Consider the following 15,845-nt stretch of genomic DNA (forward strand, 5'->3'; position numbering starts at 1 on the left):
AACCCGACTGAGCGGTACCGCTCGGGTCGTGTGAGTTCTTTGTCTTTTGACTCACCATGAAATGCGGCTGGGTCAGTATCCGTCTGAGTTCTTTAGCTTCGTGGTTCTCTGGGTAGCAGGAGATCTCTTCCAGTACCTGAAGATGTAGAGAGAGAGAGATGGAAAAAAGTATCACAACAGTTTGTCTTTAAGACGCAGAAGTTCTTCTTCCTCCAAATCGTACACAATCGCACCCCCAGCACCCCGCTGTACCTGCTGCACCTCAGACAGACGTATGGAGAGCGACCCAACAACCTCAAACAGCGCCCCCAACCTCCTCTCCCCCCCCAAGGGCCTTGACTCCGCCTCCAACATCTCCACAGCCAATGTGACTCCACCCCTGGACACCACTCAGGGAGTCAGGGGAGCTGGTCGAGACTCAGCCCCGCCTCCTGGCCCTTGACGTGACTTGACAGTCAGATCCAGTTATGTTGCGCCTGACTGGTGTATGCAGAGGTGAGGCCTCTCAGGGTGTGTGTGTGTGTGTGTACTCCTAAAACCTGCATTGTCGACTTACAATCTTATACTGAATGCTGATAGGACAAAAGAGGTTTTATCCCATCAGCCATTAACACACGTCATGGTACTGAAACTTTCTTAATCTTAAGAATAACTGTGATTTCAGCTGGACAGCAGTCTGCCTTTAAAACCGCATGTGGAGGAAGTGGCACCGACACTAATGATACAAAAAAAAGAGGTTTGATTCCGTTTCGATGTCAGATGAGAGTAAAGTCAACCCCCAGGTCTGTGCTCCTTTATTCTCACACTGCTCGCCCCACGATAAAACATCGACGCGGTCAATTATTGTGAAGATATTATCAAAAAGAGAACTACATTTCCTCTTTTTGGTGAATTTCATACATTTATCTCTTTTAGCAGCTGCCTCAACACATCACTTCTCCCCACCAGAACAGATCTCAGGTCTGTTTTCCCAGGCAATAAGTTTAAAGCCTGAATGTATCATCTACTGGCTCAGTGTGTGTCTTACTGTCTCTCTGGAATAAATAGAGGAATTCACCATAAATGGAATGAATAAATTTGACTGATGAATTTTTCAGAGTTAATATTATTTTCTCCAACAGATGATATTGAGGGTCACGTGTATTCATTCTGCTTTAATTTGTGCTTAATTGATTATTTTGGATCCCAGAGGAGATAAAATGACGGAGACCATTGTGTTTGTTGTTAGTATTGCTGTTTCTCTTTGTAAATAAATGTGTTGTTTGAATGGTATAACAAATGCTCCTCTTGGAGCAACACCAGGCAGCAGCTGCTCCACAGCCGTGACCTTCACAGGCATCGGTCACGCGTCCTCTCCCCCTCGGTCCAAACCGCCTCCTGCTCTGCTCGTTAGTACCGTGAACACGGCGGCGTGTAGAGGGCTTACATATTCCAGGTGTTTCAAAGCGCCACTTGCTTCGTCTTGGGAGGAACTCTTTAGTGGAGGAAGAGGAATAAGGTTACAAGCTGCAGCTCGTGGCGCTCAGAGAGCTCACACGTGATGACAGAGGTCAGGGGAAAGGGAGGCTCCACCCCGGCCTTTCATCAAAGCCAGCCAGTTTGAATGGGCTCAGAGTTTGTGAGATTAGTATCTTCAGCCAAAGCAGTTAACTCCACTCGCAAGGAAGATCAGCGCTCACGCCAACAGAACTTGTTGGGCTGATAAGTTTGGAGGCGAAGAGGAGCGTGAGAGCAGAAAGAGGAAAGCTTTGTTGAAGTTTAAGGCCCCTTATCGCCGCTCGGCCGGGCCGCAAACCCACGAGAGTCCACTGGAAGCTGCAGTGTGATTGGTCCAAAGCACTTCAGTGTCAGCCAGAGTGAATCAGTAGAGACAGAAGTAAAGCAGAGGAGGAGGAGGAGGAAGGGGGGGGGGGCATCTTGAAGGCACAACCGAGATTAAAGGATGAGTTAATTTGAGGTGAAGCCGTCTTGAAGCAGTCCTGGGCAAGTGGCTCTCGGCATCGGCAGACCTCCGTCTGCTAAAAGTGAACTTGGACTCAAAATAAGAAAGTCAGGATTCCACCTGCATCAGAGTGTAAACAATACTCACACCTGAGAGGTGTTCCACAATGAATCACACGCTGGCGCCACTTTGAATCATCCGCTTCTTGGAAATAAGTCATTCAGCATAAATAAAATAAATAGACCCAACCGGCTGATAATAAATGTAGAATTGGGAGCATTAAAAAGGATTTGTTCACAATGTTTCAAGTCCGTCCGTCTTAGAACAATAATCGGGCGCCCACGTGGACACGCTAAGTTTAATGGAATAATTTCTACCCCCGAGATGCAAAGAAATAAAACTTTTTATGGAAATTCACATCAGACTTTCCACAAAATTCCCTTTGTGCGTTTCCATGCTGAGCTGCAGTGGAATGAGAGGAACAACAGGGACCCCGACTTTCAATGTTCATATAAAACACCTTACTGTGCTGCTCAGAGAAAAACCTTTGCTGTTGCGTTTCCTTTGGCCAGTAAATTAGAAAACAGAAGGAAGCGTCTGCAGCTTGGACACGGGGTCGATTCCTCGTCTGCGGCGAAGACCGACCTGAGCTCTCCTAAATCCTGAAGCGGACTTTCCTACGTATAGAACGCCACTTTATTCCAGCGCATGAAAACAAGCATGCATCTTCTCCAACCGTCGACTCTAAAATGCTTGAAAAACACTGAGAGTTTGGTTCGTGAGCTGAGTTTAGCGTGTTCGTCAGACTCTTTGTAGAGACAACCAGTCGCCTAATAAAAGACGCACGAGATTATAAAAAAAAAAAGAAGAGCCCGTCACTCCCTCACTAGAAGTGTTGCTGCGGCTCCATCTACAACTCTTGATCCATCTCCACCGGTTTAAGTAGGAAAATGTGAACCAGACTCCAGAAGCAGACGTGGACTTTTTTCGGACACGGTGCACCAGAGCTGCGTTAATTAGCCAGGTCTCTTTGACATGAACCAAAGCCACATAAAAGAGAGCTGCGCTGCCCTAAATGGCTTTCTCCGTCTTTACAGCGCTGGGATTTCAGACGCCAGCCCTCGCCCACTCCCTCGCTCTTCAGACTTTTTATTTTTTATTTTATTTTTTTAATTGCTCCCCTCAACAAAAGCACACAACGTAAACACACGATCACACACAGCTTTCTCCCTCACACACACTTCTTTCACACACTCCTTGTTAAAAGTGCCAGCTCCAGCCTGCACCCGTGTTAAGAGTACGCGGAGAGGTTAACACATCAACCCAAACCAACGGCGTGAATGTGAATTCATCAGAGCCCGGGGGGGTCAGACCCCGGGGACCATAATGCAACTCTCTGTAAAGAAGGCCGAAACCACACTAAGAGCCAACAAACACACTTGACGTGTGAGTGTGTGAGTGTGTGTGTGTGTGTGCGTTACATCCAGCAGCATCTCTAATGAGCAAGTTTTTTTTTCATTAAACCAGCTCTGTGTTTTACAGGCCAGTGGGCGGACAATGAGCCACAGGGAGTCGGATCATGAACAAATAAACCTCAAGAGGTCACCGAGGTTTGAGAGGAAGCTTCCAGAAGGACTCAATAACTCAACATTAATGATTTAATAATTCAATCTCACCCCTTTTCTTTGTGTGGAGTCAATCTAACTCGAGTGTAGCTGCAAACGAAGGTTGTCCTTGTGTTTGTGTCGAGTTTCACTTCAACGACATCAAATGAACAATGCCTTTTTAATCATCTCAACCCTCCTGTTGCCTTAGGGTCAATTTGACCCCATTCAATGTTTAACCCTCCTGTTGCCTTTATATTTACTGACATATTTTACCCTCGTGGTCAATTTGACCCCAGCAATTAAAACCTCCAGAAAATTATTAGAATTAATATTGTTTTCCAAGTTTAAGTGTGAGGTACTTTATGTTTGTTTGTTGACTACCTAAATAGCCCTTTAAATATATAAAAAAGTTGATATTTATTATATGATTGACACAGTGAAAAACAGCTGGGGTCAAATTGACCCGAAAGAACACCGACATTAAACATTGAATGGGGTCAAATTGACCCTAAGGTAACAGGAGGGTTAAGTGCGGAAGGAAATATAAAAATAAGACTATTTAAATTTAAAAAAGTAATCAAAATCCAATCATCTTTATTTCCTGTGAAACTCAATATGAAGTGTGCTTACATAAGCTAGTAGCAAACCAATTTCATCAATAATATCATGACACCCAGTGTGTGTGTGTGTGTGTGTGGAGCCGCAGTCCTTTGCAGCTCCGTATCACGCTTCATTTTAAGCCTGTCCGCGTTTTAGACGGCCAATCAAAGGCGAAGGATTTAAAGCATGAAGGTGCGATGGAGAATCAAGTGAAGGCGCGCTGCCCCTGTGTGATATGAAGGGCTGCTCTCAAAAAAAAAAAAAAATTCTTAAAGTGTCAGGAAAAATTTGGACTTTTTACTCCACTACATTCATTAGACTGCTTTACTAATTTGTAATTTAAAACATGGAAACAAAAATAGGCAAATATGCTCCAGTCACAAGAGAACAAATCGCATGGAACCATGAAGGCTTTGAAGAAGCTACTTGGAGACAGCAGGAACTGTGGCAGGTCAGTTTGAGCTGCTTGTGTTTCCCCCCCGAGCGTCTTCAGCCAGTGGAGATCGTCATTCGTGAAGACGACTTGAAGCACGATCAATAATCGGATCCTAATCGAGTCCCTCACAGAATCAAACATCTATCAAACCGTCTGCATGCTGCGAGTCACCATCACAGTGGATCAGAGGAGATGAACGGTGGACCGTGACATCATCCCTCCACGTCACAAAGAGAATCCGCTGCTGTCAACGAGTGAAACCTGACGCAGACGTGCAAGTTCAAACCTCCTTTAAGATCAATATTTCAGAAACCAAACTAGTTTTCACCGGCGTCTCCCATCAACTTTAAAATTGTAAAATGACTTATTGAACCGCTCTCGTGGGTCGCAGCGTCGTAAAACTCGATCACGGCATAAATTACCCTTTTTTTATACCCTTGCTTCACATAAATGAGGTTTTCTCGTCAGCGCTCGGCCTCACATTGATCAAATATCAACCGCACTTCAACGAAGAGCGACGAGTGTCCTCTGTCCTCTAGAGATGGACGCTGTCGGGAGCGTTCCAGTCATCACATACGACACGCGACATTCAGACATCGGGCCCCACACAGCCCCGCTTCTCGAGACGTCTCCGATTGTGACAATCATTTTTCAAGACATATTTAAATAAAGATTACCTCTCAAGAATGACACCAGAGTGGAAGCATTTCCCACCCGGGACAAAGACCCCCTCCCCCCCATCACAATGAGAGCAGCATCTCGGCGTGAGCAGAGCAGGTGAGCCAGAAGGATCCACAGAGGTGATGAGTTAGAGCTTTAGTGAGCGAGAGGCCGCAGGGATTAATGCAGAAGTGTGAGCTTAGAGAGGAAAAGCCGGGCGACGAGCGAGTCCCGTCACCTTCACAGCGGATTGAAAGTCACACACTCCCTTCTTCAGAAGACGACGACAGGGGGGGGGGGGGGTGTGGGAACGTGTGTGTGTTGGTTCACCTCTTTGGCTCTCTGCACGGCATCACTGGGGGGGTTTCTGATCTGCGGGGACGACTTGGTGTTGATCTTATCGTAGAGCTGAAACAAAAGATAAGAAGGTCAGTCGGTCAATCAGCCGGACGGTCAGACGGCGGGCGGGCCGACGCAGCGAGGTCAGCGTGGTCAACGTGATCAACGACGCCTCGTTAACGGCCGACTGATCAATGTCACAATGATGTGCTGTAAAGTCATCAAAGACGACAATGAAGCACAGAGATAAACCTTTTGTAAATATAAACCTTTTTTTTGACAATGCTTTTTAGCTGTATGACAAAAATAAATAATAAAAGATTAAACAATCAGGTAAGAATAGAGACCCATCAACCAAAATTATCAGAGTGAATAATATAGCAAAGCTATCTTTATGCTATTATTTGTGAAAAGGTACATTTTAAAGATAATCATTTTTTGGGAGGCTAACAAAGTTACTCGTATTTTTGCAAACAATTTGGAAATATGGTGTTAAAATGTGGTTATAATAAACAAATTGGTAAACAGTTTGCTTTTTTCCTTGAAGACAATACGCAACTAAGCTGATTCATATGAGATCCCCTCATTCGGATCAAAAGAAGTTTAGAGGACCTTGTTTACTGTGAACCGTGTCATGTGGCAGGAACCACAGCCGTATGGAGACATATTCTGGTTAAAGGTTTGCTATTTCTCAAGTGAAATTGGTTAAAAACAAAGCATTTACTCTTATTCGCCCCTGTTATCCTCAGCTCTGTCTCTCATTATTTGGTTTAGTTTGACTTCAGAGACTCAATACCACTTTTATTTTTCAGTTTTGCTCTCGACATCAAGCCGTTAAGAAGGAACTGCTTTCTCATCTCTCCGAGTGAAGGGCGACAGACCCGGGAGCTCCGTTTATAAAACTCCCAGCTGACTAATAAAGCGTGCTGACTAGAGCGGAGTGCAGAGGCCTCGCCAGAGACGAGCAGCGTGGGTGTGTTGAAGAGATTCTGATCTTCGTAGTCAAAGTGGTCCCTGATGCACAGTCTGAACAAAACCAGCAGCTGTGTGCTCCAATCAAAGCAGAAGGTGGCATCTAAAGCATCCGTCACCATCTTCACAGACGCATCCGCGTGATGTTTGACGAGCGGTAGTTACGTAACCCGCCGTACAGAACGCCACGCCAGCAGAGGCAGTCGCGGACAAGCAGGCCGTTTGTACCCGACGCTACGGCCTTGTGTCGCCTCCTCTCACAACAACAGCAGCTGCAACCCTGGACACGTGATGTGTCCATCACTGGGCGACGCGATGGACACAACCAACAGCATGAACCGGGACGAAACATCCTTTATGATGAATTGAATTCAACAAAACGGATTCAATGCGAGGAAGAATCCCGCTTATAGCGACTCAGACACGTGGACAAAAAATTGTGCGCACTTTTCCAAAAGCCTCTCCTAGGAAGAGGTTTGTGGCGTTGCATTCGGTTGGATTGCAGGAAGTCGGCGTGCGAAAAACGAGACAAAAGGGAAGTTCAGATGTTGCCTATTTTCTCACCTCATCACAGCCGGCTAATCGCTGCCTGACATATTGGATTGTCTGGATGTAAAAGAAAAAGTGATCGCTCCCAAACATACCCACTTGTCCGGAGGCAGGTCCACTTGCCAGAAAGATTTGGGAATAATAAGTGAAGGAGCCTTTTATGACTTTACATTGGTGTGTTTTGAAATGCACTCACACTGTATGGACTGTGTGCATTCAACAGGTTTTATTAATACACAAGATCAATAAATAAGTGGCTGGAAATCATCAGAGACGAATGAGATGGAAATAAAGAACATGGCTCCCTCATTCATTAAAATATAATCAACCTTCTTTCCGCTCGATCCTTTGACTAAGCTGGTTAATAAATGTGAAAAATCCCTGCTGCATGAAAACCTGCGGACCCGAATATAGAAAGTTTGGCAATGATGTCGTTGTTCCGTGTGACGATTTTCCAATAAAAAAAAGTGTCTAGAAACTAGATCTGGGTTGTTGATGTTATTTTGAAGAAAGGTTTTAACGGGAAGCCGGTGTGGTTTCCATTACAGTGGAAAACGACTCCTTGAAACCATCAAGCTAATGCAACGCAGTAAAACACATCTGGTTTATTTCTGCAAAGTGATCCATTTGTGTGGTTCTCCAACGGCCCGTCCATCAGACAGAGGGAGGGCTGGAAAATTAAAAGGCTAGTGGGTTCCTGTGCGAATGAAAATGTGTGTTTGTGTGTGTGTGTGTTTCTGTTCGGAGGGAGGATGATGCGTCTCTCTGCTGCGAGAATTAAAAAAAAAAAGGTCCTTATGGGAGTGACGTGTGCCTCTGCATCCCCCTCCCCACTTTATGAACAAACTGTCTCAGAAAAACAAACATGACACTCCTCAGGAAATCCTTAAAAGACCTCCGTAATAAACCAAAGACAGCCGAGCTCCGGTTCTTTCCAGGGGAGAGCCGTCAACATCGTTCTGCCTTTCGCCGATCGCCAAACAAAGTGGCGTTGACCTCTGAGGGGTTTTAAACTGGAAAACTGAATGCCCCGAGATTCTGCAGCGCACGACGGAACTAACTGTGAAAAACACACGTCGATATTTACAGGCTGGAAAAGTGTCGAGTGGGCAGATTACAACGTTTAAAACATGTTGACGGGCACAAGCATGATTGCGGCACGCCTTTGTGGCTGCTTCTATATGTATCTAATATGTGCCGACAAGCGGCTCATATTTTAAAACAACATGAACTTGCTGTTAGTGACACGTAGAGGCAGACATTGCCTTGAGGGCCACCTATGACCCCGCCTTCACTAGAAGCCTGAAGAGCTTCGAAAACTCGGCGCACGGGGAAAAAACTGAGAAATCCACTGAACTAAAGTGCCTCATTATACACGTCAAACGCCAAAAACACACACGGGGATATCGGGCTGCTGACTTTAAATTAGCTTGAGGCATCTCTTAACAAAACACTCGGAAGGAAAAGCAGGAAGGAAAAATACTAAAACACACTCACCCAGGAGACGGTAAAGTGTTTTTTGTCAGAAACTAGTTATTTAAACCGGGATCCTCCTCCGTCTGCTCAGTGTCTACAGGATTCCGACGTCAGCGGAGTGGAGGATACTTTCAGCTGCACAGATAGTGATGGAGGCTGTGCTTGTTGTGAAAGGAACGAAAAAGGCCCGACAATAGAAGCCATTGTTCCATCACTGCACTCTTCTGTCCTCCCCGGGCTCCCCCTCCTCTCACACTTGGGCAGGGGTGTGAAACTAAGGCTGAAAAGGAGACATCTGCAGCCCCAGGCTCCCACTGACACCACACACACACACACACACACATGCACACACACACGTCTCCTGCAACCCAAGTTCAACCTATTCAGCCTCCAGCAACTGGGATACCCTTTAAAACATCCCACACACACACACCTCTCTCCTCAGCAATCCCCTTTCCTCAATTGACTCCATCCCAGTGACGTCCGTCTCTTAAACTTGTTTGCTTCTTGAACCTTGGTGAAGAAGAACACTTATTTGAGAACCACCATCTTTGCAAACATCTGCAGCAGCTCACGGAGCGAGACATGAGCGTATGTCTGCCAGACCACGAGTCCTGAGGAGAGTGAGCGCCTCCCCGCCTCCCCTCCCTCCACAGCCGCTCACCCTTTGAGCCGACAGCTCCGGAGTTGCCGCTCAGAGATGCTCGTAAACAGCGACGTCAATGTTTTGGACTTTCATATCTGTGCAATCTCTGTCAGCTCAATGGGTCCGACGTATGTGTTCAAAATAAGTGAGACAAAGCTGAGGGGTTCTTATTACCAGCACTATATGTATCATATGGCAAAAGCCTCAGAGAAAGAGAACGTTATCAAATAACGTCGTCCGAAGTCTAAGTATTGACATCGAGGCTTAAACACACACTACTCGTTATTATCGTCTTATTTTCTGATTATATTTATCAACTGTGATGTCAAATATGCTGTTTAACACCAAGAGACAAAGAAAGAAGGAGAGAGAGAGAGAGATATATATAGAGAGAGCGAGAGAGAAAGATAGAGAGAGAGATAGAGAGAGAGCGAGAGAGAGATAGAGAGAGAGAGATATATAGAGAGAGAGCGAGAGAGAGAGAGATAGAGAAAGAGATATGTAGAGAGATAGAGAGAGAGATATATAGAGAGAGCGAGAGAGATATATAGAGAGAGAGAGAGATAGAGAGAGAGCGAGTGAGAGAGATAGAGAGAGATATATAGAGAGAGAGCGAGAGAGAGAGAGATAGAGAGAGAGATATATAGAGAGATAGAGAGAGAGATATATAGAGAGAGAGCGAGAGAGAGATAGAGAGATAATAGAGAGAGAGAGAGAGAGAACAATATGGTTTAGGGGGATAATAAACACAATGATGCTCCACTACCGGCAACTGGGAAGTGTTATTTTGTGACCCAATACGGTGGTTATGTGGCCCAGCGGTTGTTTGCGGGTCAACACGGTGCTGCTGCTGAAGATCTCAGCAACCGGCCATCAGTCACGTTCACGCACACGCAGGCAGGCGAAATACGGGAGGAAATTAATGGCACATTTAAAAACAACATGACCTTTTTAGATTGCCTCCGGAGCAATGAGGATCCATGTGTGTGCAGGTGGAAGGAAGCTATTTATGCCTCGCGTTAAACATGCAATCGTAAAGGCCAGCGCATAATGCAAAGTCATAAACGCTGGTCGTCTGCAGCCCGCTAGACTCTCTCCACCAGCTCCCAACGTGTTTAATATTCATCCATAAGAGAAGGCTGGAAATACTCCTGTGTGATTACTGATCTCAAACCTTTTAAAACAGCACAAACTGTGAGAATTTCTATATTGAAAGTCTGTTTATTTACTGTTTTCTGAGCATAATTGTACATTGCAACACGATTGGCGTGCTGTTTGATGGGATGATTGACACACTGCATGACGCTTTGCACACAACTGTTATGTGCAGTTGCTGCTTGCGACAATAATATTAGTACAATGCATGTAAAAAGGAATAAAAACAATGCGAGAAAAATATTAGTTATTTACATGACTATCCAGTAAAATAGAGTTTGTGACGAAGCCGTTTAATGTCTGCAGCGAGTTTGTGTCGATATGTTTTGCAGCGGCCTGATGGATCCACATTGTTCTATAAAGGTTACGATAATGACTCCATGAACATTGTTGAGAATTAAACTCAACATCTGCTTTTTTTAAGTGTTTATGAACCCCGCCACTAACAAATCATTATTCAGTTCCATTAGTTCCTAATAAAGTAGAAAAGCCATCACAGTCAAATAAAAATGGCTCATAAAGGTGGATTTATTCGGTGCGACACTTACGTTGAGCAGTGTGTGTAGATGCTGGTCCTGGAAAACACTGTGAAGGAAATCTAGATCCTTTTCACTGCAGTCGGTCAAAGCGTGGATCTCCTCTAGACTGTCCAACACCTGAGAGACAGCCCCTGCAAAACACACACACACACACACATTAGAGCAATGGTCCGTCAGTCACCTCAAGGCTCTCTGAATGCAATCACAGTGAGCAGGCACATGCACCGACACCTTTTCTGTTCACTAAAAGCAGTAAAGATGAAACATTTACGGGTAACGGGCATCACGACACGCGGGGAACCAGTGGATACCTACGTTCTTCCACTAGTACTCCTAGCAGGTGGGAAGCATTGATGGAAAAAGACAAACAAATAAACAGTTTTTGCAAAAATAAACACGGATGTTAATATCAATGTTAAAACCTGTTGGGAGAAAATATTGTTGGGCTTTAGAAATGTGTGTGCAAATGTTGTAAGTGTGGTTAAACACCACAATGGGAAGGACAAACGCATTCTAAAGTATTAAGATTTGCTTTGACTCCATGCTTATCATTTGGTTGAATGTAGTTTGATTGTTTGGTCCTTCCCTCCCTCCTCATTGGGTCCTACTCTTGGAGGGTATAAACATGTGGGAGGGGATGGGTGGGAATCTTTGGCGGGTGTTCATGTGGATATGGATGGATTTGGATGTGTGCTGATTTTATTTTGTTGTAGATATATATTTTTTTCGATGTCAAGTAATAATCTGTTTGTGGAAAATGCAAAATAAAAAGTTATAAAAAAAAAGATTTGCTTTGACATGATCGTGTAGGAGCTGCTTAATGATGAGGGCTTTAGCGGTGGGCTCCTTTGTACCGAACAGTCCCGGTAGACGAGTCCTGGTCCGGGCCACGCAGCGGCATGCAGAATACCGTGTAAAAGTATAGGAACCGTATGTTCTGCGTATGTCTGTTCTGTGGCTTTAAACTTGAATCTGTGATCCTGCGATTATTGCGAGAATCCAGCGGACGTGCACAGGAACCAAATCGCACCAAAATACGACTTTGTGTGCCATGTCTCAAACGGGAGAGAAGAACATGAGGCTGCATTTCCTGTTAAAACGCTCATCAGATCACTGCGTGTCGGGTTCATGCTGCAGGATTTCTTTCTCGATGTGGTTCGTGTGAAATACAGCGAGAATAAAGTCAGCTTATAGAAGTAAGAGCCTCTTTCTCTGCAGGGCCTGGCAGTGAACAGCGAAACTTTAATCAGAGAATAAACGAGAGGAAGGGAGGAAGTGTGTCAAGATGAAAGGATAACAATTGTCAGCCTAGGAGTGTTTGTGTCTGTGTACCTGAGGAGGTGGGGTCTTCAGAGAAGTCACGGAGCTCCTCGGGGGGGTCTCCATAGAAGTAATTAAACTTGTGACTGGACACCGCAGCCAGAACAGCCCCCTGAAACACAACCGCATGCGGAACTGAAGATGCATCTCATCATCTGACACTAATGGGGGCTTAAAAACAAGCCTCGAATGCTGCAAAATGAGACAATCCTTCCATGTACACTACAGTTCAAAAGTTTGGGGTCACTTAGAAATGTCTTTATTTTTCAAAGAAAAGCAGTTTTTTCAATAAAGATAACATTAAATTAATCAAAAATACACTCTATACATTGTTAATGTGGTAAATTAATATTCTCGGTGGAAACGTCTTGTTTCTAATGAAATATCTCCAGAGGTGTATAGAGGCCCATTTCCATCAACTATCACTCCAGTGTTCTAATGGTACATTGTGTTTGATAATCGCCTTAGAAGACTAATGTCTGATTAGAAAACCCTTGTGCAATTATGTTAGCACAGCTGAAAACAGTTATGCTGGTGATATAAGCTATACAACTGGCCTTCCTTTGAGCTTGAAGTTTGAAGAACAAAATGAATACTTCAAATATTAATCATTATTTATAACCTTGTCAATGTCTTGACTACATTTTATATTCATTTGATAAATAAAAGTGTGATTTTTCATGGAGGACACGAAATTGTCTGGGTGACCCCAAACTTTTGAACGGTAGTGTATGTTAGTGTGTGTGTGTGTGTGTATTGATGCAAACCTTCAGCTTCCTCCTGGAGTTGAACTTTCTGAGCTGTTCCACAGTCTCCGGCAGGTGGATCTTGTAGGCATATCGGTCCCTTTCCTTGGAAATCCAGCACAAAAATGAACATTGTTCACACGGCTGAAGGCCTAAAGAGATACTCTGTTTACACACAGAGATCAGTCTTTATGAGGAGCACGACTCAGCCTGTGAACACGGTTATATGACTGTTATGTGGCTCTGGAGAGAGCTATGTCGAGTCTTTGGGGTTGGACACAGCGTTGAAAACTGGGGATGTAATCTTTTAATACACCAGTAAGAGATTTAGATTTAGATTTTTCAATTATGGGAAATGTGTGGACCAGTCACTGAAAGTCAAGATATCTCAGCCTCTGATGCAGACTTGTTTACCATTCTCTGTTGTCTCAAATGAGTCACCCGAACTTCCTGAAAGTGAAACACGAAATTGTCGGAGTGCCCCTTTAAAAAGGGGCGTGGCATTGTACCCCTGCATCGTTCATTATCAAAGTGGAGGTGCCCTTTAAAAGCAGGGCACTTATTTAGAGGGCGTCACAAGGCAATAAGCACTGCCACAAATATGTATCAGTGACATCTATGGGTGCAAACAAAGCACCTGTGAAGACATCAACATGATGAAGTTGAGCAATAATTTTTAGGACACATGAAGCGTAACTCCCCTTATTGGTCTGCAGCTTTCTAAACAACGAGCGCCCTGGTTTATGGTATCGCGGGACGTGTATACGCTGCGTGTCGAGCGGCGCTGCATTGTTGTGGTGTGTGATTAAGAGAACAGAAGTCCACAATAGACGCTGCTTCAAATGGACCTCGCAAACAGGAAGCGGGTTTGTCTCAACTTTAGCTTTCGAACAATTGAGTAACAGACTAAAATGTCGCCCTGTGAGCAGGGCGGTGCCCCAGAAATGTGAAGATGTGTGTCAGGCGCGAGTCTCTCAGTCGAATTGTCATCTGTAAGTGGCCCTCCATCACTGTCCACAGAAGACGACACAATAAGAGCTCCCGCTGACACCCCGTGACGAGCAGAAACGCCACTGGGCCGGCGCTCGCCGTCATTGTTTTCCTGTGTGAAGAGCCGCGGCACCGGAGCCACGGATCATGACGTGACGCCTTAGGGCAATGCGGTTTCACCGCTGCTGTGCGTCAGAAAACTTTCACAAAAACTCGACACACTTTGAACACGCGTCTTAGAGGCCACGCACACGCCAAAGCAGGAAATACTTTTCCAGAGTTTTGAGTGGATTTGTTTCCGTGTTGCAGGTCGTCACGAGTGATAGTGACACCGTGACGCGGCTGAAAGCAGCTGGTTTGAAGAGTCTTTGCTGATGGTTCTCGCCGCTCGTGACTCCTGCACTTCGAGCTAATCACTCTACATCCAGACTGTTTGCTGTCCTGGCTCCTCAGTGGTGGAGCGAGCTCCCCGCTGACATCAGGACAGCAGAAAGTCTCTACATCTTCCGCCGGAAACTAAAAACACATCTTTTCCGACTATATCTGGATTAAAACACAGATTTGCACTTCAGTGGCACTTAAATGGCTCTTATTGTGGTACTTTTGTAGTTCGACTATGTTGAAGAAATGTTACTTTCTGTATTCTTGTTGTTCTTAGTTTGTACTCTAGGTTGAATGCACTTATTACCTTCGCATTGAAAATGCGGAAGGTTATGTTTTGATCGCCGTGTATTTATTTATTTATTTGTGTGCGTGTTACTCGCATAACACAAAAGTATTTAACCGAATCGCATGAAATTTGGTGGGATGATTGGTTATTATCCGGGGACCATTTGATTAGATTTTGGGATCGATCGGGTCAAAGGTCAAGGTCATGAAAAGGTCAAAATCTTCTTTTTACCATAGCGCGGTCAATTTCTATCCAATTGGCATGCAACTAATGCCAACATGTTCATAATTCAATGCCCAATCTTGTGATATGCGAAGGTATGCGCTCTACCGAGTGCCCATTCTAGTTGTAAGTCGCTTTGGGTAAAAGCGTCTGCTAAATGACATGTAATGTAATGTAATGATGGTGCATTCAGGTTCTTGTGATAAGGTGGGAAAAGCAGTCAATCTACAGCAGAAACCCCAAATTGTTCTACCAACCCATGAAATCAGTTTCCCCACTGACAAAACAAACCGCACTACAAAGTGTTACTTCACGCTCTGCGTCACCTTCAGCCAGGGGTGGTTCAGAGCCTCGTAGACGGTGATCCTCTCGGCGGGGTCCAGCATCAGCATGCGCCTCACCAGGTCCTTGGCGCTCTCTGAGATTTGGGCCCATTGGCGTGGATTCATCTACACACAACAGATATACAAACAGAGAGTTCAGGAATGCCCCAGGTTGCTGGGATCGGTCCAGTAGCTCAAACATGGGCACCGAAGTCTCATCATCCACGTGGAGCTGGTCCACGAGCTGCGGTGCTCTTTAACAGACCCGAAGAGCGGTTTTAACTATAGAGAATGTTAATGCGTTCATTTTTTTTAGCCTGCAATGCGGTAAAACGCTTTAAATCGACCTATTTATTCGACGGCAAAAATCAAGAGACCCCCACCACAAAATGCTGCATCAGCACAATGTGAAGAGGACTTTTCCACAGGGTGGCTAGCCCTCCTACTCACCTTGTAGTCAGGGACACCATATGCCACGCCTTCCTTAATCAGCTACTTTTGTTGTGTTACATATCTCTTCGAAATAAGTTGGACAAATGTGGAAACTTGTCTACGTCATGTTTCTTTGCTCAATGTTGCCGTGTTCCCGAGAGCTCGTCGTCATCGTTCGCATTGGAGGAACGTGTGGCCCGACATAACAGGACCGTCATATC

General features: G+C 45.0%; 1 protein-coding gene across 20 annotated transcripts in view; it reads right to left on the bottom strand.

The window, feature by feature from the left end:
* Window positions 1-15,845, bottom strand: part of caska (calcium/calmodulin-dependent serine protein kinase a) — a 96,251-nt gene that overhangs the window by 17,761 nt on the left and 62,645 nt on the right. For 9 of the 20 annotated variants that reach the window (XM_056433949.1, XM_056433933.1, XM_056433898.1 and 6 more), the window contains exons 8-15: window positions 15,196-15,318; window positions 13,009-13,092; window positions 12,254-12,353; window positions 11,237-11,254; window positions 10,931-11,052; window positions 5,576-5,653; window positions 1,427-1,474; window positions 56-136 (exon numbers count right to left, since the gene is read on the bottom strand). In XM_056433949.1, the coding sequence (XP_056289924.1) occupies window positions 56-136; window positions 1,427-1,474; window positions 5,576-5,653; window positions 10,931-11,052; window positions 11,237-11,254; window positions 12,254-12,353; window positions 13,009-13,092; window positions 15,196-15,318 (654 nt within the window). The remainder of the gene's footprint in view (window positions 1-55; window positions 137-1,426; window positions 1,475-5,575; window positions 5,654-10,930; window positions 11,053-11,236; window positions 11,255-12,253; window positions 12,354-13,008; window positions 13,093-15,195; window positions 15,319-15,845) is intronic. The other 11 variants (XM_056433976.1, XM_056434017.1, XM_056433924.1 and 8 more) reach the window with 3 other exon arrangements.

Source organism: Pseudoliparis swirei, chromosome 2 (genome assembly GCF_029220125.1).
Source record: "Pseudoliparis swirei isolate HS2019 ecotype Mariana Trench chromosome 2, NWPU_hadal_v1, whole genome shotgun sequence".
Lineage (NCBI taxonomy): Eukaryota > Metazoa > Chordata > Actinopteri > Perciformes > Liparidae > Pseudoliparis > Pseudoliparis swirei.